Source organism: Sorex araneus, chromosome X (genome assembly GCF_027595985.1).
Source record: "Sorex araneus isolate mSorAra2 chromosome X, mSorAra2.pri, whole genome shotgun sequence".
Classification (NCBI taxonomy): domain Eukaryota; kingdom Metazoa; phylum Chordata; class Mammalia; order Eulipotyphla; family Soricidae; genus Sorex; species Sorex araneus.
In genome coordinates this window covers 93,795,424-93,823,413 of record NC_073313.1, presented here as the reverse complement: position 1 = coordinate 93,823,413, position 27,990 = coordinate 93,795,424, and the positions used below count along the sequence as shown (strand labels likewise).

Below are 27,990 nucleotides of genomic sequence, written 5' to 3'. Positions count from 1 at the left end.
ATGGCAGGCACTTTTTAAAAAAGATAGTAGTGGCAATTTTATGTATGTTCATGGTTTCTACTTCTTTTTAAGGTATGTTTACTTGGAAAAGTTTATGACCTTTCAGATGTCACTCCGAAGAGAAGATGTATGGCTTCCACTGATGTCATACCGAAATTCTTTGCTGGCTGGTGGTGATGATGACACTATGTCAGTCATTAGTGGAATCAGCAGTAGGGGGTCAACTGTCCGGAGTAAAAAATCAAAACCATCTACAGGGAAACGGAAAGTTGTTGAAGGCATGCAGCTCTCACTCAGTAAGAATATAGTATATCTCTTGTCTCCTAACTGAGGTATCACTAAGATTAATCTTTTTCTGAGATAAATAAGTATGTATCACTTAATAACTTGTGCAATGTCTCCAGTTACGTGTAAATGTTATGGTTTAAGCATTTTGCCCACATAAACTCAACGACTATTAACTAGAATTGTGTGGATGCATCTCACTTATAGATACATCTCATGCTGGCTCTTAACTTCAGATGGCTTGTGTGTCAAAAGCTACCTACACTTGACCTCTCTATATTACTATTTGGCTTCCTTATAGAGTATCTGGGAAAAGCAAATGTCTCAAGGGACAGGAAGTGGAAATTGCCACGATTCTTAATTCAGGAACTGGTACAGCATTATTTCTACCCCTTTTTTGACCAAGCAGTTACAGAGCCCACCTTCAAGGGGCTGGGGCTCTTAATGTGAGGATATCTTAGATTTGGAGGCCTTATTTCAGAATTGCCCCATAATTCTTCACCTTTCACCAGGTATCAGTGTTTACAACTTGGTTGTTCATTAGATTAATGGTATTAGTTCTTCTTTTTTGGTCTGATAATAGAAAGGTATAAACTTTTAACACGTTTGGTTTTGTTTTGGTTGTTGGGTCACACCCATCAGTGCTTAGACCTTACTCCTGTCTCTGCACTCAGGGATCACTCCTGGTGGGGCTTGGGAGGCCGTATGGAGTCCTAGGGATCAAGTAATCAGACCTTACATACTTTTGTATTCCTGTGTTCCAAGCCCTAGTGGTTGGAAACCAACCAGGTGTTTGTTAATCTGAACGGGTTTTTTTAGACATATGATATATGATGAGACAGAATTTCTGACTGAGGGTCTGGGTTTCAGTATTAAAGCTCCTGCTTTGTATTTGTAAGGCCCTGGGTTTGATTCTCCAACACAAATAGCCTTCCTCATCGCCTGTCCTAAATTAATGAACTTTAATGCTATTAATTTCCTTTTGCAGCTGAAGAAAGCAGTAGTAGTGACAGTATGTGGTTAAGCAGAGAACAAACACTGCACACCCCAGTTATGATGCAGACACCACAACTCACCTCAACTATTATGCGAGAGCCTAAAAGATTACGACCTGAGGATAGCTTCATGAGTGTCTATCCAATGCAGACTGAGCATCATCAAACTCCTCTTGATTATAAGTAAGTGATTTGCTAATTTTCTGTACTACAACTTTATTAATTACATAGAAAAAAGTTAAGTTAAAAGAAGAATAAAATTCTCCTTGAAGCACGCAGGTAACATGGATGTTAGCTCAAAGACAACAAGAGGAAGCAAGGCAACAACAGGAGAGAGCAGCAATGAGCTATGTTAAACTGCGAACTAATCTTCAGCATGCCATGTAAGTGAGAGTGCCTTATTGTCTGAGTCTAGGAAGTTCACTAATTCATTTTAACATATTTTATCGTGTGCCTTATCTAAAAATTTCAGCAAACTTTAGAGTTAACTAAGCTGAAATAATCAAGGAACTAATAAAACTTGGTCTTTCCAACAGAAAAAATATTTTTAAAACTATTAACTAGTTAGCTCAAGGGCCAATCTTAGGTTGATCTGTTGGAAAAATTCGAGTCCTTGTTTATTTGGTACACAAACTTAATGGCTATCTTGATTCCCCACCATAGTTCAGGTGCTCATCTCTCACCTGAACTATTGTATTGACTTTCTAACTTGTTTTCTTCCCTCAAATGTCACATTTATCTTCTCACCAAATCCCACCCCTCACTTCTCTCACCGCCACTTCATCATTCACACTACCATCAGAAATTACATTTTTTAGAATAAAAATTGGATCATGTAACTTTTGTTTAAAATCTTTCCATAGCTCCCTATTGCCTATAAGATAAAGTTCAAACCCCTCTTAGCTCATGGCATGCAGAATCCTTCAGAATATGGCTCCTACCTATATTTTAGCACTATTTCTCATTCCTGGCAACTGGTGAAATCACTGTGAAGAATAAGTTCAGGTGTCACTTTATATGAAGCTGCAGTCATCAGTGCTCCATAACACTTATGTATATTTGTTATAGGACTTAATCAGATTGTATTGTGATTATTTGTTTATGAGATTGTCCCTTTCTCTAGACTGTGAGCTCCTAAAGGGCAGGGACCATTTTTATTACCTGTCAGTGCGTGGCACATAAAAAGTGCTAAGTAAATGTTCATTGAATGAATGTCATTGATAAAATAATGTAGTTTAATTTTAAGTACTTTGTTACTAACGGAATCTGTATAAAATTTTATAAATCTTTATTAGCTTTGACTCCAAATGAAATGGCAGATAAGCAGTCATTAGATGATTGGTATAAAGGGAAAGTTACTATGGTTCTGGCTATTTAAATCTTGGAGTTTAAAAGCTTTGTAATCGTAAATAATGTGGCATATGTTTTAATGCTTGAAGATAGTAATTGTTACCTTTTTAAAATTTCTATTTTTGTTTTGTTGGTTTTTGAATGATGTAAACTTTAGTTTTAAGAAATGATCATTTACTACATGAGTTGTAGGACTGTTGAAATTAACATTAGTTATCACTATAGTGGTTTTGAGAACCTCTTATAGACAGAGCATACTCCATTACATATATAGATTCTGATCCTAACTTGTCCAATATTGTCATCCTCTACACTATCACTTGGTTCTGGCCCCTATTTTTGTTTCTCTCTATATATATTTTTGCAGTGTCAGGGATTGAACCCTGAACTTCACATATGCTAGGCATGCACTTTACCACTAAATCACAGCCCTTGCCCCTGTTTCTATGGCCATATTGCCCTTTATATGTGTAGTTTTTTCTTATATGTAGTTTTTTCTTGTTGGAGTCCAAACTAACTTTTAAACTTCCAACCAATCAGCAGTTCTAACAGTCCAGATTTTGCTGTGCATTCATTTGATCCATAATTCTCTTCTGAAAGACTTTTCATCAGCTTCACAGCATCTCATTATTCAGTACCATTTATCATTATTTTTGTTTGTAATTTAATTACATAGAAAACTGTAGTTAAATAACTATTACCAGAAGGTTCTTTTGGGTTGCTGGACCATAAGTAGTCTACTGCCAGAAACTGTAATATATTTCTATTTTACTATGATTTTTCTGCCCAATGATATCTGCCCTATAAATGAAAATACTTTCATTTTTTTCTGTGGTTTTTGTAGTTAAAGTAGTGTCTCTTTCTTATATGCCAGATGAAATGCAGAATGGATTCTGGTTTTCCATCACATGGCTCACTAAACACACATGTTCCCTTCATAGTTGCCTTCATCAAATACAGTAAAGTTGTCATACATTATTCAGAACTTGTAGGAAATAGGGGCCATTGTCAACCTGTCTGTCCAGGTATCATAGATTCAGTATTACTTCTGATTATCTTTACATTTTAAGATTTAACCTGATGCTGTATTTGTAAGCAAGCATTTAATAAGTAATTGATTTGGAGGATGGGGTGGGAAAAGAGGCAATTTTTGAACAAATTGTGACAGAAAAATCACCTTTAGTTTCATAATTTTATTGTCTCAACTTTTGCAGATTTGGGCTTGTGAATTAAAATTAACATTTTAGTTTATTCCTTATATTAAATGTGTTAAGATACAGAACTTTTTAGTCTTATTTTCATCTCACTTTCCTATAGTTAGTTGTTAGTTTAATAAGACACTGAGTCCAGGTTTCAACACATTCAGCACAAATGTTGCTAACTTATTCCTGAAGCAGAAATATTTCTTTCAGTATTTCTTCATGACACTTGATGCAAATACAGTTTTCTTGCAATAGTTATATCATATTTTGTCATGATTATCTGTTTTCCATAGTAGACTGTGAGCCCCTTGAGGGCAGGAACATGTTATTTTTTTGCATCCATGGAACATGGAGAAAGTTTGGCACATAGCAGATACTGTGTGAATGAGCAAGTGCCGATGCATGTTTTTAGGTAGAGTGAATGAGTAAGTGATGGGTTAATATTATATGTTAACAGAATCATGTATTCTCAAAATGTCATTTCTTTGGTCTCTGTTTTATGTTTATCAGTTTGTACCCTGCCTACTTTCAAAAAGGATTTGAGGTATCTTGTCTGTTCCCATGTGGGGTGTTCTCATTGAACTTTTGTATGTGATATCAGAACTTATCAAACTAAATGAAATGTATAGAATAAGCATAACTCCTTAGCATTTTAAGGCAGTGAACATTGCTGTTTTGACATCATCGATGACATTTTCAATGCCTAATCATTCTCCCTGACCTTTAATTTCATCATTTTCCATTACACTTGATTATAGAGAACCACATAGTTGCTGCCAGTATACTAATAGTCACAACATTGGTTCAGATCTAACATTAGCTTATGTTTCTCTAGTCGGCGTGGTACAAGCCTAATGGAAGATGATGAAGAGCCAATTGTTGAAGATGTTATGATGTCCTCAGAAGGGAGGATTGAAGATCTTAACGAGGGGATGGATTTTGACACCATGGATATCGACTTAGTAAGAAACAAAGCCTTTTGTAATATTTTCCATCCAAAGTCTTTGGAAATTAAGTTGGATATTTATTAGAGGCAACAGATCCTTGCCATGAAATTTTTTTTCAAAATTGTTAAGTAGTTGTCAGGCTTATAGAAGAGATTGAGAGGAAGGGGAGTTGGTAAAAGTTTGTTAGATCCTAGTATAAGATGATAAGTATGCTAAAGTTCCTTTTCAGAGTAACTTATAAATATATTGGTATAAAATTTACATTTTGCTTAATATTATACTATCACATTGCCTGATACAATTTCCCATTTATTGTTATCAAAGCAGTGCATACTTGATGCTTTTTATTGAGAAAATTTCCATATCAGATAATGTATTTAAATTACTTTAGCATGCAGCTAAAGTAATGTGGAAGTAATGTATTTAATTTACTTTAGCATGTAAAAGTAAAAAAAGTAAAATACATTTTTTATTTAAAAAAGCACTGTATTTAAATTACTTTAGCATGCAGCTAAAGTAAAATATGGAAGAGCATATTCTTTATTAATGATAATCATAGGACTTGATTATATATGATTGTTTCTACATGTATTTGCCATATTTCTCACTCAGCTTTGTTGTTGTTGAGAAAGCATTGAGGATTTTGAAGCTTAGTTAACATAATAAGTAGACAAGAGTAAAGAGAAGAAATACAGATTTCATTGTAATCCAGGTTTTCTAATGATATTTTTAGTATATTATGGTATAATCTCCTTAAGGGAGAAATTATTTAAACACTGTTTCTCTTCAGAGCAATCATTGTAAATTGATGCCTTTAAAGAAGAATGATTTGAGGGAGGCATTTTTTGAAGTAGCACTGTCCTGTTGTTCATTGATTTGCTCAAGTGGGCACCAGTAACGTTTCCATTGTGAGACTTGTCGTTACTGTTTTCCTATATCGAAAATGCCACGGGTAGCTTCTAGTTTTGTCAGAATAATTTTCTGCCATTGAATTGCTTTTTTGTATTTTAAACATTCTATTATTCAAATATGAAGAATTTAAAGTGTTGTAAGGTACACTTGAAATTTCATAGGCCATGTGAGCACTTAATTAGTAACCAGTATTTTTCAGTTACTGTCTGCTTTATAGATACATAAGCTGTCAACTTCCTTCCTTTCTTTTTTACCCCTTAGCCACCTTCAAAGAACAGACGAGAGAGAACAGAACTGAAGCCTGATTTCTTTGATCCAGCTTCAATTATGGATGAATCGGTAGGTTTTGTTTAAATATATCTCAGAATAGAAAAATCAAAAAATATAAACAGTCTCGAATATGAATTTTAAGAAGGTATATTAAGAATGGCTAAAACAAGTGAGCTAGAGAAAAAGGCAAGTAGAAGAGATTTCAAGGGAGGCAAGTGATGGTGACAGATTAAAAAGCGCCTTTGAATCCCTGTTCCATTGAAACTTTTATATGGAGTATAGGGGATATATATGCTAGCATATTTTAGTTCAGGTATTATTCAGTTTTCACTTATACTGTTGCATTAACTTTTAACTAGATCTTTAAGGTCCACTGTTCTTTTGTTTGGGTTCATCTTATAAAGTACAAGATGATTTCATTTAAATTTTTTCCTTTGGTTTTAAGAAAAAAATACTTTTCTCATCCTGACAAAGCTTTCTGTGATCAGATTATTTTGTCAGTTTAACTTTTGGCCTTTCCTTACATATATATCCTCTATTCCATCCATACCAAATGTTCTAGTTCTTTTCAAATATATTCTCTTTCATGACTCTGTGATTTTGTAGGTTTGCCCCTTTACTTTTCCTTTCAGTGAATTCTTTTTGGTATTAAGTTCTTATATAATCTGTGCAGTAGCAGCTGACATCTCCAGATATTTTAATTTTTTTTTATAATTATCAAACTGATACTGCATTGTACCTTATAGGCTGACTCTGGTCAGTGTTGATTTTTACCAATTTTGTGAATTCTGCTGAACTTAGTGTAGGTACTTAGTTTTTATTTGTCAAATAATAAATTTAGTGTCCTTCCATTGTACTTTCTTTTTTTTTCCATTGTACTTTCTAGTGGCTATTCAATTATGTACTTTCCTTTCAATTCCTACAATGTCAGGTGACTCTTCTACCATTCTGTTCTTGCCCTCCAGGCACCTCATGTGTTTCTTTTTTATATTATGTTTTGATATGTTCTAGAAGGCTTTGAATGTCCTAACTTTAACTAACATATTAAAGCCAGTTATCTGAGACAGAGGACATGGTGTCAGAGAGCAATAATAAAGAAATACTTGGACAAATCACCTTAGGAGCATTTATTTTTTTATTTATTTTTCTTTTTGGGTCACACCTGGCGATGCACAGAGTTACTCTTCGCTTCGTACTCAGGAATTACTCCTGGTGGTGCTCAGGGGACCAAATGGGATGCTGGGAATCAAACCTGGGTTGGCCGCGTGCAGGGCAAACACCCTACCCACTGTACTATTGCTCCAGCCCCTCCTTAGGAGCATTTAAACCAGTGTTGAAACCAGGGCTTCTCAGTCTGTAAGGTGCATATGAATCATCTTGAGAGATCATTGAAATATAGGTTCTGCTCCAGTAGGTCTGGAACAGTATGACCTGACATTCTGCATCTCTAACAAGTGTCACTGATACATCAGGACTGAAGACCATGTATTTTTTTTATTTAGATTTTTGGGCCACACCTAGCTATGTTCAGGCATCACCCCATTTCGGGCTGGGACCCCATGTGGGTCGCCAGGTGTCTAACCAAGATAGGCTGCATGCAAGGCAAGTAAGTGCCTTGCCAGCAGTACTCTCTCTTCTCTGGCTCCTGAAGACCATACATTTGAGTGACAGAAGTAGGTCATCCAAACCTGTTCATAAGTCTGTATTTTAAAAGCATATTGAAATATATGAGAGTTTTCATGTGGATATGATGAAATACACTAATTCAATTTTTTGGTCTAAAGTTTGGTGCTAAAATTAATAAAATAACCCTTTTGCCACCAAGAATGTTGTATTCTAGAGCAATATTTCTCAACAGTTTTCTGTTTATGGCCCCTTTCTGACATTGTTTCCCTCCTGTGGGTCCCTTTTCCTACTGGTTGGCATTCTAGTCTTATTCCTCACCCTCTCCATTTACGTAATGTTTACCTGTGATCCATTGGAATATCCTGAGGGCCCATGGGGCACACGTAGCTCCCAATTGTGAAATGCTCTGCTGAAGTATCTTGACTCATTTTGAAATAAAAAGAACGGAAACTAATTTTGTTAAGTTTTATGTGCTTTCCACATGCTAGGCAATGTTTTATCTTAGCAGCCTTGTGAGAAAGGTGGTAGGACTCCCACTTCAATATCTAGCACGATTAGACTGAAGAGATGGTTCAGTGGCTTGCTCCCATTTATGCAGCTTTTGTATCAGAATACTAATAATTTATTAGTGCTTAGATCGTTTTAATTAAAAATGTACTGTCTCTGTGTTGTACTTCCCAGAACTAACATAATTAGACTTGATTTTGAAAGATAAACTAAAAGTAACCCAAATTTTGAAATCGAAATGATTAACTGTAGTCAGAGTCAATGTGGCAGTTGGAAATCTAATTTTTTCTTGTGTTGATGTAAAGTCAGGAAAAATTAGGCATTTGCTTATCACTGGACATTTTAAAATGGTGTTTCCTCATTTGAGATTGCTGAAAAATAAAGCAATAATGTAAATTTATATTTAACATTTAAAGAAAACTATGATCTGAGTGAAGTGAAAGATATGGACTTAATAATTGCTTTTTACTTATAAAATATTTTTGCACCATGTTTGTTTATTGATTCTAACTCAGGGAATAGTAGTTTTACCTCTTAAGTTAGAAGAATGGGCACTTCTTTAACTGTAGTTTTATAGTATTACCACATGATGGCAGCAGTTACATAACTGAATGCTCAAATTTTAAATGTTTTAGTATCTTCAGAAGTTTTTGTCCATATATGTTTTAAGTTTGTTTAAATGTAAAAAAACGAATTTGCCTTCATACAATAGTCTACATACGTTTTTTTACTTAAGCCTATGGTGAGTTCTCAGAACTATTCAGAAAATTCAAAGTAATCCAAAGCATCCTTTGGTAGATACTTTAAATTCTAAGTATATCTTTGTAACATTCACATTATTCATAGTGCTAATATAAAAACTCTGAGCTCAGTGTGGGTTTTATAGTACATTTGGTTCTATATTTGTGGTTTATATCTGGAAACCACATTGGTTTCTCCTACTGTGATAATGGTTGCTTTCTCTTCCTAATAGACTACCGATTGCCAAAAATACCAAAACTTTCTGTTTGCACCTTAAAACATATGCATTTATGCGAGTACATGTCACTAATATTTTCCTGTGGGGAGATTCTCTTACTGTGGTATATTATTGACAAAAGAAGGGTTCAGAATATAGGGCTAATTTAATGTTTCAGGAATACACACACACATACACATATATATACACACACACACATACACACACACACATACCTGAAACTGTCTGTACAAATACAAAAAAAAGTCAGTTCAGGGGCTGGAGCGATAGCACAGCGGGTAGGGCATTTGCCTTGCACGCGGCCGACCCGGGTTCTAATCCCAGCATCCCATATGGTCCCCTGAGCACCGCCAGGGGTAATTCCTGAGTGAAGAGCCAGGAGTAACCCCTGTGCATCGCTGGGTGTGACCCAAAAACCAAAAAAAAAAAAAAAAAAGTCAGTTCAGGTGGATTCTAATTAGGCTCTCTGGAAAGAACTTGAGTTCTTCATACCATACTTAATAAGAATTGTTTATTGAAATTTTGTCCTTTATTCGTCATCATAGGGTCATAGTGTTATGGCTAGAAGGAAATTTTACATACCATGTAGTTTTCTTTGGTGAAAAGTTCTAACCACCAAAATTCTGAATAAACAAAGATGATCCCAGAAATTTTTTGGAAGGTGGTGGGCAGACAAGGGGTGATTCATGGCAGTACTTTAGATAAATGGCAGGTAAGAAGTGGAGTACATTAATTCTCTTTGTTCTTGTCGATACCTAATATTTTCCTTGATATATACTACACGGACACTGAGATTAGATATTTGTTTCTTGGTTTGATTGGTCAACAGTCTTGTGCTTCTCCCACAGGGGGACCATGTAGTACCACAGATCAAACCTGGGCCAGCCACATGCAATGCATGTGCTCCAGACCTTTGAGCCATCTCTCTGCTAAATGCTAGAATTTTAATTGAATAGTGTAACTTTTAGTGTATGTATAGCTAAAAGTTGTTTCTTGTTTAAAAGGGAAAGTTGTTTAATTCATCATATGCTTTTACTTTTCAGTCAGTGACATTTAATTACTAGATTTTACCTACAGTTTCTCCACCTGGATTGTACAGGGCAATCACTATAAATTAGTTTGACCTGATTTCATCTTACTTACTTACTATTTGACTTCTTAAATTTGTAGTTCCATTCTTTTTACTCAACCAGATTTCCTAAAGAAACTTATTTTCTACATGATTTCTTCTTGGGTATTTTGTTCTCCATGTTTACACTTTACCATGCAGATGACCATGTTTGCAAGACATATTTATGCTCTTTTTTTAATGAACCTCTCAGAAATGTCAAGAATTGCATTCATTTGTTCATTTAGCAAGTGCTGAGTGCCTATATTTCAGGCATTATGTGGGCATTAAGGATGTTTATAAACAAATGACATGATCTATTCTCTGAGTTAGTAATATTAATGTAAGGTAAGTAGCACCTTGATTAGGCCTGATGTACTTATTTTAATATATATCAGTGGTCTTTTAAATTTTAAAATTAATGTATCTGAGGAGGGAATTTTTCAAAGTGCTTTGTTGGTATGTTATTAAGCTTTAAATTGTTAATATATGATAGATTAATTTTTCATTAAAATGATGATTTTAACAAGATTTTTTTTCCCTCTCTCTCATTAGGTTCTTGGGGTGTCAATGTTTTAATACCAGTACACAATTAAATCTCTGGTGAAGTCATTTTCTAAGTGGAAGAGGAAATTTTAAAAATAAAGTGTGGTAGATACAGTGAAATTCTGTACAGATTTTTCTCTAAGGAGAATATAACATGTTTATGCTTACCAAGATCAAGTGCATTGAGGGGCAGTTTTGTTTGCCTGAATAAAAGTAAAGGACAAGTAAACAATTTGATGATAAGCTACAGTTTTTCTTAGAAAGTAAATATTTTATTTATGCGCTGTTAGTTGGCTTTTGAATCAAATACTTCATGCTTTTTTTAAAGAAAATATAACAATCTGAAGAGGCATTTGGTACAGACATGAATTCTCTCACGTTTATTTACTGGGTGTACTAAGTAATGATGACCTCTGCTGGATTTCTGTTTACATCCAAGAAACAAAGTTAAGAATGAATTTATTCCCCTACCCCCAAATCATAGAATAGAATGAATTGTTTTTAGCATTCTAAATTTAAATGCTTAAAAAACATCAATCAACAGAGCTTTCTTTTAAATATTGTAATTGTGGAGAAAAGTAAACTTATAAGCAGAACTTTTACAATTTTTTCATCTAAAATGTATTTTAAGATATTTTTAAAATTCAAGAGCTTCTCTATACTTTTCAGAAATATCCAGATGCAGTGAACTGCCAGAAGGTAACCAGTCTCAAACATGCTTATCCCATTATCAACCCTGAAAGTTTGCTTGTCCTTTAAGATAAAAATGTAATGTTGTGATATTCCTTCCAGTAGTGCCACTGTATTTTGTCTCCAAATAAAAGAAGCTTATTGTAGTATGTTTGCAGAAAAATTCTAAACAAAAATTATACAGCTTATTAGAGTGTGGGAATAGGGATCTAAATTTTAAATAAAATTATATATATATATGAATTGGTGCTGATTTTATAATTGCGCAGTTTGTTTAGTTTTTTCTTACTTTTAAATTCCAACTTAAAATTATGAGGTTTCAGAAATATATTGAAAGTTTAACAATGTTTAAAATAGAAAAGCATGAGTGTTCATGCTTTAAAATGATTTTTAAATTTGTATTTTATATTGTTTTATCTATCTGTCTTTGCAAGCAGTCTTCAGGTTAAAGATACTTCTAACAGGTTACAGTACATTTCCTCTGTATGTAAATTAGATGGGATAATAGAATTCATAACCCATAATATTCTTTGAAAGCTAAGCTTTAAACTTCATTTTATGTCCTTTCACAAATAAATTAGTTTAAAACAGAAAGTGGCTACTTGCCATTTTGACATCAACTCATTTTGCGAGGCTTAGGCAGCTAGACATCGTTTAAAACAAAATATTAACTTATATTACATGTATATCTATCTTTTGTCAGTCGTCTCTCAGTTCTTGAGGTATATTATTTTAATCATTCCATGCCTTAATATGCTTGCAATACAAGAATATCTTCTGATGGGTGAATACCAAAAGGCTTCCAGTTCTTAGAGTCAGAAATCATCAAGCATTGGGCTGTGGTAGCCAAAAACCATAGGTTAGCTAAAAGATCATGATAAATACAATTATTTTATTAAATCATGGTTAATAACAAGTGAAACCGGACTTGTCTAACAGATTTTCCATCAACATATATTTGTTATGTGCAAAAGTATTGCCTATGTTGTTTTTCACACCATTGCATTTACTAGAACTGCTGAGAGGACTGTATATATGATTTTGAACCTAAGTTGATTTTTTTTCTCACTCTTGAAAGGAATACTTCTTTGTGAAAGCAGTTCTTACAGCTTTGTTTTCAACCAGCTAAAAATGTTTTATATATTACTCTAACCTGTTGTCCTCCACATTCTATTGTCCTAATTGTACTGTTTTCTGATTTGTATTTATGTCTTGAGACAGTAACTTTTTGAATAAAAATAAACCTACAGTATGTTGTATGTTTTATCTTTTGTAATTGAAGGAGGAGGGTCATATACATGTTTAGAACATACTATATCTTTTAACACATTTGGGTGGGAATAATTTATAAATGTATATATTGGATCTTATACCACATGCTGTGGTGCTCAGGAAGCCATATGTGATGCTGGCGATCAAACTAGGATCATCCAAACTGGTTTCATGCAAAACACTTTGCGGCTTATCCTGTAACATTGCTGCAGGCCAAATATCTTGTACTTTTAATAAATTGTATGTATCTTAACAATAAATTCATAATTAGGTTATAATTTGGAACCTAATTAGATTATTACTAAAAATCAGCACTATTGGGGCAAGGGGACTTAACCCAAAGGGGTGGAGCATGTGCTTGGTGTGTATTTTACCTTGAGTTCAATCCCTGGTATGCGTGACTCCTCAAGCACAATTGGGGTTAACCCTAATGATCTCCAGGCAGCTTCATGGCACCCCCTAGTAGAGTTAATGCCTCTGTGGGTGTTTGCTCGCCATCCCACCACCACTGGACAGCACCTAAGTACCATTGGTATAGCTCCTATAGCCTGTGCAAACTTAAATTTTATCTAGTATTGGTTAAGCATACCCTGAAATGTCTATATACTTTATTCTTATTTTCAGTATACATTTGAGTCTACTGTATTCTAGGTGTGTTGTAGAGATCTAAAAGTAAGCAAGACTCTTAGTGTCTTTCTCTGTACATCTAACAATATAAACAAGAAAGGAGGTAAACTTGTGATTAGTGCTAGGAAGAAAACTAGTCGTATGTGGAGGTCTGTGTGTATGCACAAGTGCATGCACATGTGCATGTATAACCTCCCTTAGTTAAGGGTCTATGATCAGAAGTAACTGAAAGCTGTCATACAAAATAATTCACTAATTGAATTCTTATGAAAACTCCTGTGGTTTTAACTGTTTATGAGATGTGCATTATACTCTTAAAATGATTATCAGTATGATACTACAGAATGCTTTGTCTATAGTGTTAAAATAATTTTAAGAGCAGTATTATGTCATAGGTCTTTCAGGGATGAACATAATAAGTGATTACTTAATAGGTTAATTAGTAACAGTTTTAAGCAGACTACATACAGTAACTTATTAAGCATCAGGATAGCAGGTACCACATATTCCTGTTACCATCTCTTACCCGCTAACCCCCACACTTCATTTTAAAAGTTAAATCAGGGGACTGAGGAAAGTACACACACAATTTAAAAGTATCTGGACAAAGTTACATTGGACAAAATGTGATAGAATTGACATTCAAGCCCATGCATTCTGACTGCACTAAGTGCTGGGCACACTGAAACTATTTAATGCATAAGGATAATATAATTGCATAAAGATAAAGTCGCACATTTTTTCCATGAACAGGAGAAATAGAGCATTTTTGATTTTTGTTTTATTTGGTAATGCTCCACATCCAACAGTGCTCAGGGCTTACTCCTGGCTCTGCGTAGGAATTGAACCCAGTTCAACGACTTGCCAGTCAAGTGCCATGCTTACTTCACTATCTCCAGTCCAGAACATCTGATTTGGAGGGTCTTTCCAAGTATTGCTCACTGGGACCACTTCTGGTGTTGCTTGACTTGCCAGTGGGCGATGCTTGATTCTAACTAAAGGTGATAATTCTGTGTTAGTTCTTGGGAACCACCATTGCCACACCTGGCAGTGCTGAAGAGACAGGGCATACAGCGTTGAGTGAGTGAACTGGGGCTTTATGCATGCTTGGCCTTCTTCTTCCTGACTCTGGAAATAGTGTAAAGACAACTGTAGAATTAAGTGTTGTAAAACATCATTAACATGTTATGCTGATGATTTCTATAAAGAAGGGGTAAATTTAGTTGATCCCTGAGTCCAACAGTTACTAGTTAATTTTTTGGGGGGTGGTTCCTCCCAAGCAATGCTGAGGAGTCCAGGGGCCACTCCTGGCAATACTCAGTCATCCTGGCTAGATAGTTAAATAGCTTTAGTGCTGGAGGCTTCCAGGGCTACACTAGCAGTATGGGGAGTGTATGGTGCTGGGGATTGAACTCAGGACTTTGGGCATGCAAGGTATGCACTCTAACCTTTTGGAGCTTTCTTCTTGGTCCTAATGATTTTTAAGACTGGAAAATAGGATAATCCAGAAGAGGTGTCTTCAGTGTAACATAAAGGGGATTTAGGAAGCCTTAACATGAAGTAGTATGAAGTAGTCCTAGAGTAGATAGATTTTTCTGATAACTAATAACTAATCATTTAGCAAAAGAAAAGGAGCCAGCAAATCTTTGGTTCTGAAGAAGCCTGGTGACGAAACACTAAATTTTGATGTCTACTGTGTTCCTGGCTTTGTGCTAACTGCTGAGCAGTGACAGGACCCTCAGCCAGACTTTGTGTTCGTGTTGATGTAGGTTCTGATGCAGGTATATAATGCAGTGTATTCTGTGTAATTATTGACTGTTATGTGAGTACAGAAGGGGGACACAGTAGCTATGCTCTGGGAGGCTTTTTATGACGCTGATGCTTGAGATTTTTTTTCCCAACCTTATGCTTTAAAATTTATTTGTATGTTGGGATCATTCATAGGACTCACAGGGAAATGCTCTACTCCTGACCCACATCTCCAACTTCCCGCAGCATTTTATTAAGAAAATTTTCACACACAACATTGAAATCTATGATGAATTCAATTGTACTGTCCTGGGTCTATCACGCATCCATCTACCAGTCTCATTTCTTCAATGTATGTTAAAGTAAATTGCATATGTGAGTATACTTCACCTAAATACTTAAGCTTACTTATCAGACTCTTGCATACTAGTTACCCTAACATTTCTTTTGGTGTAAAATGAGAGGGAGCTGTGTATATGCTGGCTTTTAACATTTTTCAACTGATGGGCCTAAACTCATCAAAGATACAGAACATTAATGTCAACATAGTACGTCTGTTGATGTTGCTTACCAGTCAATTCCTTTCATTCTTCAGAGGCACCTATAGCTTATACTTGGCTGTCAAAGAAGTTGACACTGGTGAGAGGATAGGTTATATGCCTGAAACTCAACTATGAATAGTTTTGTAAATCATGGTCCATAAATTAAAAAAAATTTAAAAAATTTTGAGTGAAATCATACAATATGTATGTATGTATTCTTTTTGTACAAGGTTTGTTTCAGCATAATGTTTTTGAGATTCATCTTTGTTTTGTGTAGCAATGGTTTGTTTATCCATTCAGTAGTTGATGGACATCTGGGTTATTTCTACTTTTTTAAAAAAGCTATTGTGAGTAAAGCAGCTACTTGAATTTTAAAAGCTGAGAGATGGGTTAAGTGAAAGAGGGGTTTGGAGTGATTGAGGTTAAGAATTCCGTCAAAAGGGACAACTTAAATGGTCATCATAAATGTAAAAACTATTTGATAATTGCTTAGGGGGTCAAAACTTAAGCCTGCTGCTCATCTACTTCTCATCAGCTTTTGAAATGAAAAGGGGCCTTCACAACTGGTAATTTTGGTAACTTTTATAATGACTGTTCTTCTCAGAATTTGTACGGGAGTTTTTAAGATGGAATGAATTGTTGAATGATAGAAATGTTATAGTCACATTAGACCTCATTCTCACATCCTCTGCCGTGTGAAGAGTAGGAGTGAGGAGTTTGTTGAATCATTGGTAAAATAGCTTTTAAATTTTATAGTGCTTCGAGCAAAAATATAACTAATTTTGAAGAAATGCAAGTCAATATTTGTTGGGTCATTATTCTGTGCCACACACTATTGAAAATGCTTTACTGGTAAGTTAATTCTTACAACACATTTATGGTTCATGTACATTTTATTTTCTTGTTTCGGGGGCACACCCTGAAGTGCTCAGGGCTTATTCCTGGCTCTGCACTCAAGGATCCCTCCTGATGGGCTTACGGAACCATCTGAGGAAATGGAAGTTGAGATGGAAGTTAAACCTGCAAGACAAGCACCTTACCCTGTATACTGTCTCTTCAGCCCCATACATAAATATTTTATACGTAAGAAAACAAGTAGAGGTTAAGTCCACTTGCCTTAAGTGCACATAAAATAATTGATATGATTTGAACACAGGTCTGAACCCAAAGCCTGTGCATTAAATCTCCATCTTATTGCCTCTGCATTCATATATATATATCACTATCACTGTCATCCCATTGTTTGCTCAAGTGGGCACCAGTAACGTTTCCATTCATCCTAGCCCTGAGATTTTAGCAGCCTCTCCTTACTAGTCCTTCCCAACAGTGCTGCATTGGAGGCTCTTTCAGGTTCAGGGGAATGAGAACCCATCATCGTTACTGTTTTTGGCATATTGAACATGCCATGGGGAGCTTGCTAGGCTCTGCCATGTGGGCAGGATACTCTCGGTAGCTTGTCAGGTTCTCCGAGAGGGAGGACAATAAGAGGTTGCTTCCAGGAGCTTGGTTTTATAGTCTTTGGATCTTGGTCATTGATGGGATTACATGGCACCAGGGGCAATTTCTGGGTGTTACTGCTTAGCTACTGGAAAATGGGGGATCTGGGTGGAGGAGGCCCAGTCCTGTTCCAAGCAGCCTTGGAGATCTTAGCCCCGGGTCCTGCACACCTGGGTTCCTCTGCTGGTTCCTCCATGCATGAGGCTCATCCAAACATGAGGAGAGGGGCCTTGAGCATGCTGTGGCTGGGTTCTGGAGGTCTAAAGCTGCCGGGGCTCTGATTGGGGTGGGGAGGCAAAACTCAACCCGACCCCCTCTGAGGGACCCCAGTGAAGACAGCCAGGTGCGGGGACAGGAGAATATATCATATTCCTTCATGTTACCATGCATGAGCTGCATCTAAGACATCAGATTCCCCTTTCTCCATTCTCCTACATTATTAGTGTTGCCCTTAGTTAGATCATTTCTAACAATATGTGATTATCTCCCATCTCCAAAACTAAGGATCAAACCCTGGGGAACATTGCCTTGATAAATAACTCCCTCTAGCCACTGCTCCATTTTTCTCCTTTTGCTGCATGGACTTAAGGACTTCCTCTTCTCCCTTTCTTTCTTGAATGTTTTATGGTGTGGCCTTTGTTTACCATTCCACTGAAACTTCAATGTTCCAGTGACCATTCTGCCAAATTTTCTTACTGCCCCTACCCTATTTACAAATTCTAGCTTTCCCTTCCATGTGACAGCCTACTCTGTATCCCAGGCTAATCCATCCATGGCATGTTAAGAGAGTTGTGCCATTTTTTAAAATTTATTTATTAGTGAGTCACAGTGAGGGTACAGTTACAGATTTATACATTTTCGTGCTCATGTTTCCCTCATACAAAGTTCGAGAACCCATCCCTTCACCAGTGCCCATTCTCCACCACCAATAAACCCAGCATCCCTCCCACCCCCCAATCCCATCTTCCCCTGCTCCCCCCCACCCCCCCACCCCACCCCCCGCCGCTGTGGCAGGGTCTTCCCTTTTGTTCTCTCTCTCTAATAAGGTGTTGTGATTTGCAATAAAGGTGTTGAGTGGCCATTGTATTCAGTCTCTAGTCTACATTCAGCACGCTTCACCCTTCTCCGTTGTGGCCTCCAACCACATTTTACTTGGTGTTCCCTTCTCTATCTGAGCTGCCTTTTTCCCAGAATGTGAGGCCAGCTTCCAAGCCATGGAGTCAACCTCCTGGTACTTATTTCTACTATTCTTGGGTGTTAGTCTCCTACTCTGTTATTCTATATTCCACAGATGAGTGCAATCTTTCTATGTCTCTTTCTGACTCATTTCACTTAGCATGATACTTTCCATGCTGATCCACTTATATGCAACGTTCATGACCTCATTTTTTCTAACAGCTGCATAGTATTCCATTGTATAGATGTACCAAAGTTTCTTCAACCAGTCATCTGTTCTAGTGCACTTGGGTTTTTTCCAGATTCTGGCTATTGTAAATAACGCTGCGATGAACATATGAGTGCAGATGTCATTTCGACTATACTTTTTTGCTTCTCTGGGATATACTCCCAGCAGTGGTATTGCCGGGTCAAATGGGAGCTCAATTTCTAATTTTTTGAGAATCGTCCATATTGTTTTCCAAAAGGGCTGAACCAGTCGGCATTCCCACCAGCAGTGTAGAAAGAGTTGTGCCATTTTTTGAGCACAGAAGATGCCAGATTTTTAACGATTACCCTAGGAAACTGAAAAAGGGGTGTCCTGTGTGACTTTCCTAAAGCTGTGCAATGCTAGAATGTTATAATTTCTTTAAGTTCCCAACACCATATTAGTTAGGTTCAGTCTGACTAATGCCATATGTAATATTTCTGGGTTTTCCTGGCTCTCCTGTTAGTGGAGCAACCAGTTTAATCATCACCTCCTTTCACAGATGACTCGTAGTGAGTGGAGAAGATATTGAGGAAGGTGTAAAGATTAAATTTGGAGGAGAGCATAGCACCCAGTTTCACACCTGCCAAAACCTGTTTGAGTTGGACTCACATTTTCTGATTCTATATCTCATGGGGGCAGGGTTTTTTCTATGAAGACTCAGTACAAAAGTATAAACACATTGATCCTAGCATTTTGTATTAAAGGTTTTTCTGGCATATCCTTTGGATTTTAGCACATTCAAATGCCTCTACTTGAGTTTGCTGCTTTGATAGCCCAAGGGGCCTTTATATTAATTCAGAGAGTTAAGCTGTAAGATTCAATAGCAATTCAGAGACAATACATACATTTTATTTCTCTTGTAATTCAGGACAATAACAAATTGCTGGTGCCTTTTCTCCATATGGTTGGTGAAAGATACAGGCTAATGGCAAGTCAGCTTTGCCATTTTAGCACTTCTTCCTAAATTTTTTGGTCATCAACATTCTATCCCAGAAATATCATGGTAGAGTGCACTTGGGAGGATTTTGTGGTATGAAAGGGCGTTTGCCTTGCACGCGGCCGACCTAGGTTCGATTCATTCATCACTCTCGGAGAACCTGGCAAGCTACCAAGAGTATCCCCTCCGCATGGCAAAGTCTGGCAAGCTACCCATGGTGTATTCAATATGCCAAAAACAGTAACAACAAGTCTCACAATGGAGATGTTACTGGTGCCTGCTTGAGCAAATCGATGAACAGCGGGACGATAGTGCTACAGTGCTACAGATATGAAAGCAGAACCCATCACTTCTGTTCACATTTCAGTAGAGCAGATTTTGTTAAATGGCCTTATATGACCTAATTATATGACCTAACTCACAAGGGGTCTGAGAAATTTAATGTAGCCATGTGCCCAGGAAGTAGGGGAGAAAGGATTTAGACAAACCATTGGAAGTCTCTCAGTCTCTCCTCTCTGGCCATCTGTGTTTATCCAAATTACCATTCTTAGAGAGGAAGTAAGCAAGAAGGGAACAGAAAGAGGGGAGGAAACATCCTAATTTGCAATGTAATCACATCAGTCATACTTCTGATCTTATTTGCATAAGTGATGATGACATCACCATGCATGCCATTATTAGGGCAAGTGAAATATGATTGGTCATTCCATTATTACCCATATATACATTCAGATTGATTGCAGATCTAGATGACCTCATATGCTGCAAACAAACAGCAGAAACAAATAAGTTGCAGGGATAGGTAATGCGTAGGTCTCTGTAGAAGGGGCCCCCTGTACCCCACCTACCTCTGACCTTATTACCTGCCTGCCTTTCTTCCTACCTTACCTGTATCAACTTGTCTGTTAATTAAGTCATAAAACAGAAGACCTGTAGCAGTTGGCATGGCAATCTTACATGGTTCTCTTCACAAGAACCGAGTTTGTTATCTCCTATAACATACTTAACACACTGACCCAGGGGACACAACTTGAAGTACTATCCTTTTACTAAATGCAGTTTCGACTCCAGTTTTGCTGAGTAATTCTTGTTCTCCATCAGATCTAGTGTGAATAACCTCTAATATAATAGAGTGTTGAAGCGTGACAGAATAACTAAAATGACTCATATTTAGAAAAGGTAACGATGAGAAACAATGCCAGTTTGTAGGAAATCTGACAGAAATTGTGAGACTTGACTTCTTTAGGAATTGGAAGAAGTCCCTTGGTCAGATTCTGATTCTGCTCTGTAGATGGTATTTCCTTATGTTTTGTCTTTATTCCTCCTCTGGGAGTTTATCATTCAGCACCACCTTTGAATTGAACAGTGACTAATAACCTTATTGGGCAGTATCCCATTTTAAGATACTTAATCTGTATTAGTTGATATAGGATCCATTTGTTCTAAGACCCAACCATGGTTTATGGTGGCTTACATGCAGTCTTTGTCTTCTACAATCTAGGGTAGTGGGGACCAAGCAACAGTACAGTGAGTAGGGCATTTTCCTTGCACACAGCCTACCCGAGTTAGATCCACAATATCCCATATGATCCCCTGAGCATTGCCAGGAGTAATCCCTTAGCATTGCTGGGTGTGACCCCAAAACAACAACAACAACAAAATACAATCTAGGGTAGTATTCTGGAGTGTCATTTTTCTGTATGGTTATCTATGATGACAGAGTGATGTCTGCTTTTGCATCTCTTTTTCAGAAGACATTCACTGTCACTGTCATTGTCATCTTGTTGCTCATCGATTTGTTCGAGCGGGCACCACTAACGTCTCTCATTGAGAGACTTATTGTTACTGTTTCTGGCATATCCAGTTTGCACGGGTAGCTTGCCAGGCTCTGCCGCGCGGGCTCCATACTCTCGGTAGCTTGCCGGGCTCTCCGAGAGGGGCGGAGGAATCGAACTCGGGTTGGTCGTGTGGAAGGCGAACGCCCAACTGCTGTGCTATCACTCCAGCCCTGAAGACATTAGAATTTAATATTTGTCAAGTTTTTCTTTAGTGTAAAATTGATATATGAAGGGTTTTACTTTGAGATGTTGCCAGTCTTACAAAAATGTTGTAAGAATTTGTATAAAGAAGTCCTGTATACATTCTACTCAGATTTTTTTTTTTTTTACTTTTTGAGTCACACCCCGCGATGCTCAGGGGTTACTCCTGGTTCCTAGGAATTACTCCTGGCGGTGCTTGGGGAACCACATGGGATGCTGGGAATTGAACTCAGGTCAGCCACCTGCAAGGCAAATGCCCTACCGGGTCTACTATCCCTCTGGCTCTAACTTTACCCAGATTTCTTTTATAAAAATTAAAAAATATATATAAATTAGTTCACAATATTTGATTACATTCAATATTCGAACACCAATCTCACCACCATTACACCTTCCCACCACCATATTTCGGTTAGTTTCCTCCCCGAACCCCAACCCCTGCCCCAAAGTAGACCCAAAATAATTTATTTTTTATTTGTTATGAAAAACCTCTGAAATTGATCCAAAAAGTTTCCTTTGAGGAGAGTGTGTGAAGATTGTTGTATTTCACCCAGGGACCATTAAGCCCTTCTATAAGAGATTACTAGAATGTTGTTTAAGGTTGAGCCTTATGTGCTTATATATACATACACACATATGTATGTATGTGTGTATGTGTATATATATATATATATCACTGTAGCACTGTTGTCCCTTTGTTCATCAATTTGCTCGAGTGGGCACCAGTAACGTCTCCATTGTGAGACTTGTTACTGTTTTTTGCAGCTTGCCAGGCTCTGCCGTGCGGGCGGGATACTCTCGGTAGCTTGCCGGGCTGTCTGAGAGAGACAGAGGAATCGAACCCGGATGGGCTGAGTGAAAGGCAAATGCCTTACCCGCTGTGCTATCGCTTCAGTCCTATGTATGTATGTGTATATATATATAATATATATATGTCTGTAAAAATATATTACCCTCTAAGATTGGTGCCTTTTACTTTAACTCCCATCGAATGTGGTGCACTACTCTTGGAATATTAAGTGATGTGAGGTATGACATATCGCCACATTTGCAGCCTCGAATTTCTGGAGGTTTTCGGCTGCTGGGGCTGGGTCCTTGGAGTGGTGAGGGGAACTCACTCATCCCCCTCCAGGTGGCCCCAATGAAACATCCTGGTGCGGGGTCTGGCAGCATGATTATGGCCCAGATTTCTTTTTCTTCTCTTATTTTTAAATTTTATTATTTTTCCTTTTTATTGATACACCGTGAGATACAGTTACAAAGCTTTCATGTTTGAGTTTCAGTCATACAATGATTAATCACCCATCCCTTAACCACTGCACATTTTTCACCACCCAAATCCCCAGTAAACCCCATCCCCCATTCCAACCCTTCCCCTGCCTGTGTGGCAGACATTTTCCACAATACTCTCTCTTTACTCTGATTTCATTCAATATTTCGACACCAGTCCCAACCCACTCAAACTTTTCATAAAGGCAATGCTGAACAATTTGTTTTGTATTGCTTGTTATGGATAGCATATAATGTCACATGGCCATTCTTGTGGCTGCATGCTCTAGGGATTCTAAAATTTTAATAATTAGGGTCTGGAGATATTTCTGTAGCAAGCTGCTCAGCTCTGAGATTCGTGTGTGTGTGTGTGTGTGTGTGTGTGTGTGTGTGTGAGTCTGGATCATGGCTGTGTAGGAGCTTAATAAATAGCCAGGGGCAGTTTGTGGGCATCATCTCAGTGTCCCAGAGGGCCGGCGAGGGGGGGGAAGGAGAAGTGCCAGCTTCTCCCCTGTCTCTTGAGGCCTGACGTTTGCCACTTCTGCTCTCGAATACCTGGACTTTTTGTTGGGTTCTAGAAAATGGTGGCCTTTGGGATTTTTAGGGGCCAGGCGGAGGGATAGCACCTGCTCCCGTCTGTAGCAACCTGGAGAAAGTGGCCTATTGCAAAGCCTGGAGGCATCTCTGCAGCGAGCTTCTCAGTTCCGAGATTCGTGTGTGGGTCTCTGGGTCATGGCCCAGTAGGCGCTTAATAGCCGGGGCAGTTTGTGAGTGTCATCTCAGAGACCCATAGGGGTGGGGCGAAGAAGGATGGCCCAGGTTAAGTGTTAACATTTTATCATACTTACCCCTTTGGTACCTTCAATATTTTTCTAAAATGTTTATGTTGCAACCATAATAATATATGTATCTTAAAACAACGATATTCACTTAACCACAATGCAATAAATAAAAGCAGGAAATTGAAATTGATGTAATTCTATTATTTAATTACTGCTGTCATTTATAAATTGCTTACTATCCAACTAATACTCCTCTTTTTTGAGGTGTAATTGGAACCAGCAGTGTTCAGGGGCTTTTTCTGGCTAGGTGTCCAGGAGTAACCCCTGGTGGTATTCAGATTATATATGGTGCTGGGGACTTGTATCATGGTTGGCCACACATAAGGCTTCATTGTGTGCACTGTCTCTATGGCTCCCTGTATATTCTTTATACGTCAAGAGAAGAAAAATTTCTATCTGGAAGCTAATTCTTCATGTTGATTTTAACTTTATATATCTTTTAAAATTTCTATTTTAATGAATCACTGTGAAATACAGTTACAGACTTACAAACTTGCATGATTACATTTTGGTCATAACTATGTTCGAGTACCTCCACCTCCACCCATGCCCATTCTCCATTTTTAGTGTCTTAATTTCTAGACTTTGCCTTTTTAACTGGGAAGTTTTAAAGAGCACAAGCTAGTGATGTTTTTGTGAAATGTTCCTCAATATTAGTTTGTTGAATATTTCCTCCTCATAAGCTAGATTCAAATTATGTCACTTTGGGAGAAATTCTGCAGATATGTGTCCTTAGTGCACCATAACAGGAGCCACATGATCTTGATTTATTCTATTTGATGATTTTACCTTTGCATACTTTGTTGAGGTGATGCTGGGTTTCTCCACTGTGAAGTTACTAGTTTTTTGCTCTGTAATTATTTTGTGCATAGATTCTTGTAGTCTATAAGTATCCTGTAATTCGTTGACTTTTTCCTTATTAAACTATTATTGTATATATCAGTATAGATTTTTCAATACTTTCTTCTTCGGATATCAGAGTATCTATAGTTCTCTATATATCTATAGATACACTGCCATGAAAACATTTAAAAAGTTTTATGGGGTTAAATGTGTTATTTTATTTCATCTAGTGTTTTTTTTTTGTTGGAAAGACACATGCAGTGATACTTAAAATTGTGTTTTAAGTTTTTTTTCCTGACTCTGTATTCAGGAATGATACCTGAAAGTGCTCAGAGGACCATAATTGGTGCAATATGTTTGAACTGAATCAGCAGGATGCAAGATAAGGGACTTAATCTCTGTACTATCTCTCTGACCCCTGGATATTTTGGTGCGAGTCTCACAAGCATGCTCCTGTCTCCGAGGGACTGCCTCTGGGGATTCTTAGCTAACTATGCTGGTGGTTCAATGTGAGGGCCCAAGGGAATGATGCTGTTCAGTCCCAGTGGCGCCAAAGATTCTCCAGAGGATGCTTGTGGTGGCCAGGGTGCTCCAGGGCTACATCTGGTGGTGCTCAGGGGCTTCCAGAAATGCACCTCATAATGCTGGTGGCCAAGGATTGAACCTTATGTGTGCCTTAACCTCTTTATTATCTGTTCAGCCCCTGTGTCTGGATTTGAAGTCATAGCTTTTTTCTTTACCCAGGATATGTAGGAATTCACCAAAATATAAGACATATGAGGTCAATTTTTATTAACATTGCTGGTCAATTTTAAATTTATTCTTATGTGTAGTGTGAGGTATGAATCTAAATTTTTCGAAATGGCTATCATGTTTCCAAATGGCTATCATACACTGTTTATTAAAAGCTTATTCTGCCCCAGTGATTTTAAATGTCTTCTACTTAATATTCTAAAGTTTCTCTATGTACCTGCTTTATAGTTCTGGACTTCTGGTTTTGCTGGCCTGTCTATGCAAGCAGTAACATAGTGTTCTATTCATAAATACCTTATGCCACGCTTTGATACCCCCTATGTTATTTACTTTTCAGTGTTTTCTTAGCTAATGTTTGCATGTTTATTTTTCCATTTGGGTAGTATCAATTTGTATAGTGCCATAAAATGCTCTTTTGTTATTTATTGGAATTGTGTTAAATTTTAAAATTAACTATGTGAGCTGATATCTTTGCTCCATTTTGTCCTTTGAGCCACATTTGCAAATTTGGTGTTCAGGGGCTACTCCTCCTGGCTCTGCACTCAGGAATCACTCGTGATGGGGCTCAGGGGACCATATGGGATGCCAGAGATGAAACCCAGGTCTGCTGTGTGCAAGGAAAGTAAATGCAAAAATCCCCTTTATGAAGCTCAAACACTTCACAGAGGTTTGGCTTTTTATCTGCACTTGCTGTCTTAGCAAGAGTCTGGGATCTGGCAGTACCCAGCACAGACCCTTGACCACAGCTCAAAACAACTATCCCCAATAAAGCAACAGGGAGCTGCCATTACAGATGTCGCAAGCAGTAGCAGATACACTGCAGGTGAGTCCTGCTCATCAGAGGAGCCATCACCAAACTGGTACTGGCAAATGCAAAAATCTCCCCTATGAAGCTATGATGACTAGTTTGCTGTACAGCTGTTACTGGGTGCATGTTACCACAATCCGGTCACTAATTCAATCCACTAATCAAAGTGATAGTACCCACTGTACTATCACTCCAGCCACAAGAAAACTGATAATCTTATTATGCCAAGGTATATAATTCAAAAACAGAGGATAGCTTTTCACTTAAGTCTGCTTTGCATCTCTCACGTGTTGTAAAGTTTTCCTTACAGAGGTTTGCACATTTGTTGTTCATTTATTTCTAAGTATTCTATATTCATTATTGCATTTGATAGGTCTTTCCTCTACCATTATCTTCTCTAAATTATTATTGCTTGTGTATATGGAAGCTATTGATTTCTATACCTTAATTTCACATTCTGCTATTCGTTGGGAAGAATAGTATTTAAACAACTGCATAAGCACATTTAAAAATTGACCTTAACCTCTCTTATACTATACACAAAATAAACTGATAGATCTGTAATCCATACTGTAATCCATTTCTAGAACTGATAGATCTAGAAAACATGGAAGAAAAATATCTTCATGATTTTATAGTAAGCAAAGATTTCTTAGGACATGAATAACCATATCTATCCAAGAAAAACTACTGGTAAAGTAGAACATAAAAATTTAAAACTACCAATAAAATGACTCCATCCAGAAAATACATAGGCAAGCCATAGACTTGGAAAAAATATTCACAGGGCATATATTTGAAAAAGTACTGCTATCTAGAATATATTAAAAACTGATAGTTCAATTAAATAGAAACTCACAGGATGCTGTACACAAAAGTTTTACATAACTTTAACTTTTATACTGGCTCTCAATTGAGTCAAAACATACTCAGGTCTTTTGGGCTGTTGCTTCTGGCATGAGCTGGGGCAGCCATTTCTGAGGTCTGAGGTGAGTTCCACCCAACAGGATTGTAGTGTTGGCTCCAACAGTCTCACCATCTGAGCCAACATGACCCTGCCTATGCAATAGGTTTATACTGAGCACCGAATGCAGTGTTTTGTTCTTTCTACAGAATTTAATTTTGTATTTGAACTTGTAGTTGTAAAGAGTCTCAGGACTTGTTAAACCTAACATAGGATGCAACCGCACCTGGCTCAGTTTGGGAGTAATCATTCCCGAGGAAAACTCTGCCCATAAGAGGCACAGCTCCAGCTCTTCTCTGACCGGCCCATAGCCTAGGCCCCACCCAAATAGGGTTCCAGATTTAGTCTCACACCTCAGGTTCACAGCTGCCATAAGGTCTGACAGGTTTGTAGCTGCAGCCAACTCAGAACTAAGAGAAATTTTTTCAGAGTCCATGTGCAAAACTTAAATCTTTAATCTAAGACAGGGACACTGAGCACAAATGCTTTACAGAAGTTTGGTTGTGTACCTGCACTTGCTGTCTCAGCAAGAGTCTGGGATCTGGCAGTACCCAGCACAGACCCTTGGCCACAGCTAAGAACAACTATCCCCAATAAAGCAACAGGGAGCTGCCATTGCAGATGTCACAAACAGTAGAAGATACACTTCAGGTGAGTCCTGCTCAACAGAGCAGCCATCACCAAACTGGTACTGGCAAGTGTAAAAACCTCCCCTATGAAGCTATGATGACTGCTTGCTGTATAGCTGTTATTGGGTCCATGTCACCATAATCTCCAATCAGTAATCTATTCAGTTGGACTCTAATGTTACATCAACTGCCAGGCACAAATAAATGTGAACCTTAGGCCAGAGAGACTTTGGTGCTACAAAAGCTAGAGAAAGTGGGTGCTTCAGATTCTCCTTATCAAAGATACATAAAACCTGTAAACATTTAATAAATTGTCACATGGAAGGGGGCAGAGATAGTTCAGGGATTAAGGCACTTGACTTGCATGCTGCTGACC

General features: G+C 37.6%; 1 protein-coding gene across 9 annotated transcripts in view; it reads left to right on the top strand.

Annotated features, from left to right (window-relative positions):
- STAG2 (stromal antigen 2) overlaps positions 1 to 12,669 on the top strand; it is a 156,890-nt gene extending 144,221 nt beyond the window's left edge. For 7 of the 9 annotated variants that reach the window (XM_055121435.1, XM_055121429.1, XM_055121433.1 and 4 more), the window contains exons 29-34: positions 73 to 296; positions 1,274 to 1,463; positions 1,553 to 1,663; positions 4,668 to 4,794; positions 5,953 to 6,030; positions 10,737 to 12,669. In XM_055121435.1, the coding sequence (XP_054977410.1) occupies positions 73 to 296; positions 1,274 to 1,463; positions 1,553 to 1,663; positions 4,668 to 4,794; positions 5,953 to 6,030; positions 10,737 to 10,760 (754 nt within the window). In that variant the 3' untranslated portion in view covers positions 10,761 to 12,669. The remainder of the gene's footprint in view (positions 1 to 72; positions 297 to 1,273; positions 1,464 to 1,552; positions 1,664 to 4,667; positions 4,795 to 5,952; positions 6,031 to 10,736) is intronic. The other 2 variants (XM_055121437.1, XM_055121436.1) reach the window with 1 other exon arrangement.
- Positions 12,670 to 27,990: the final 15,321 nt, after the last annotated feature.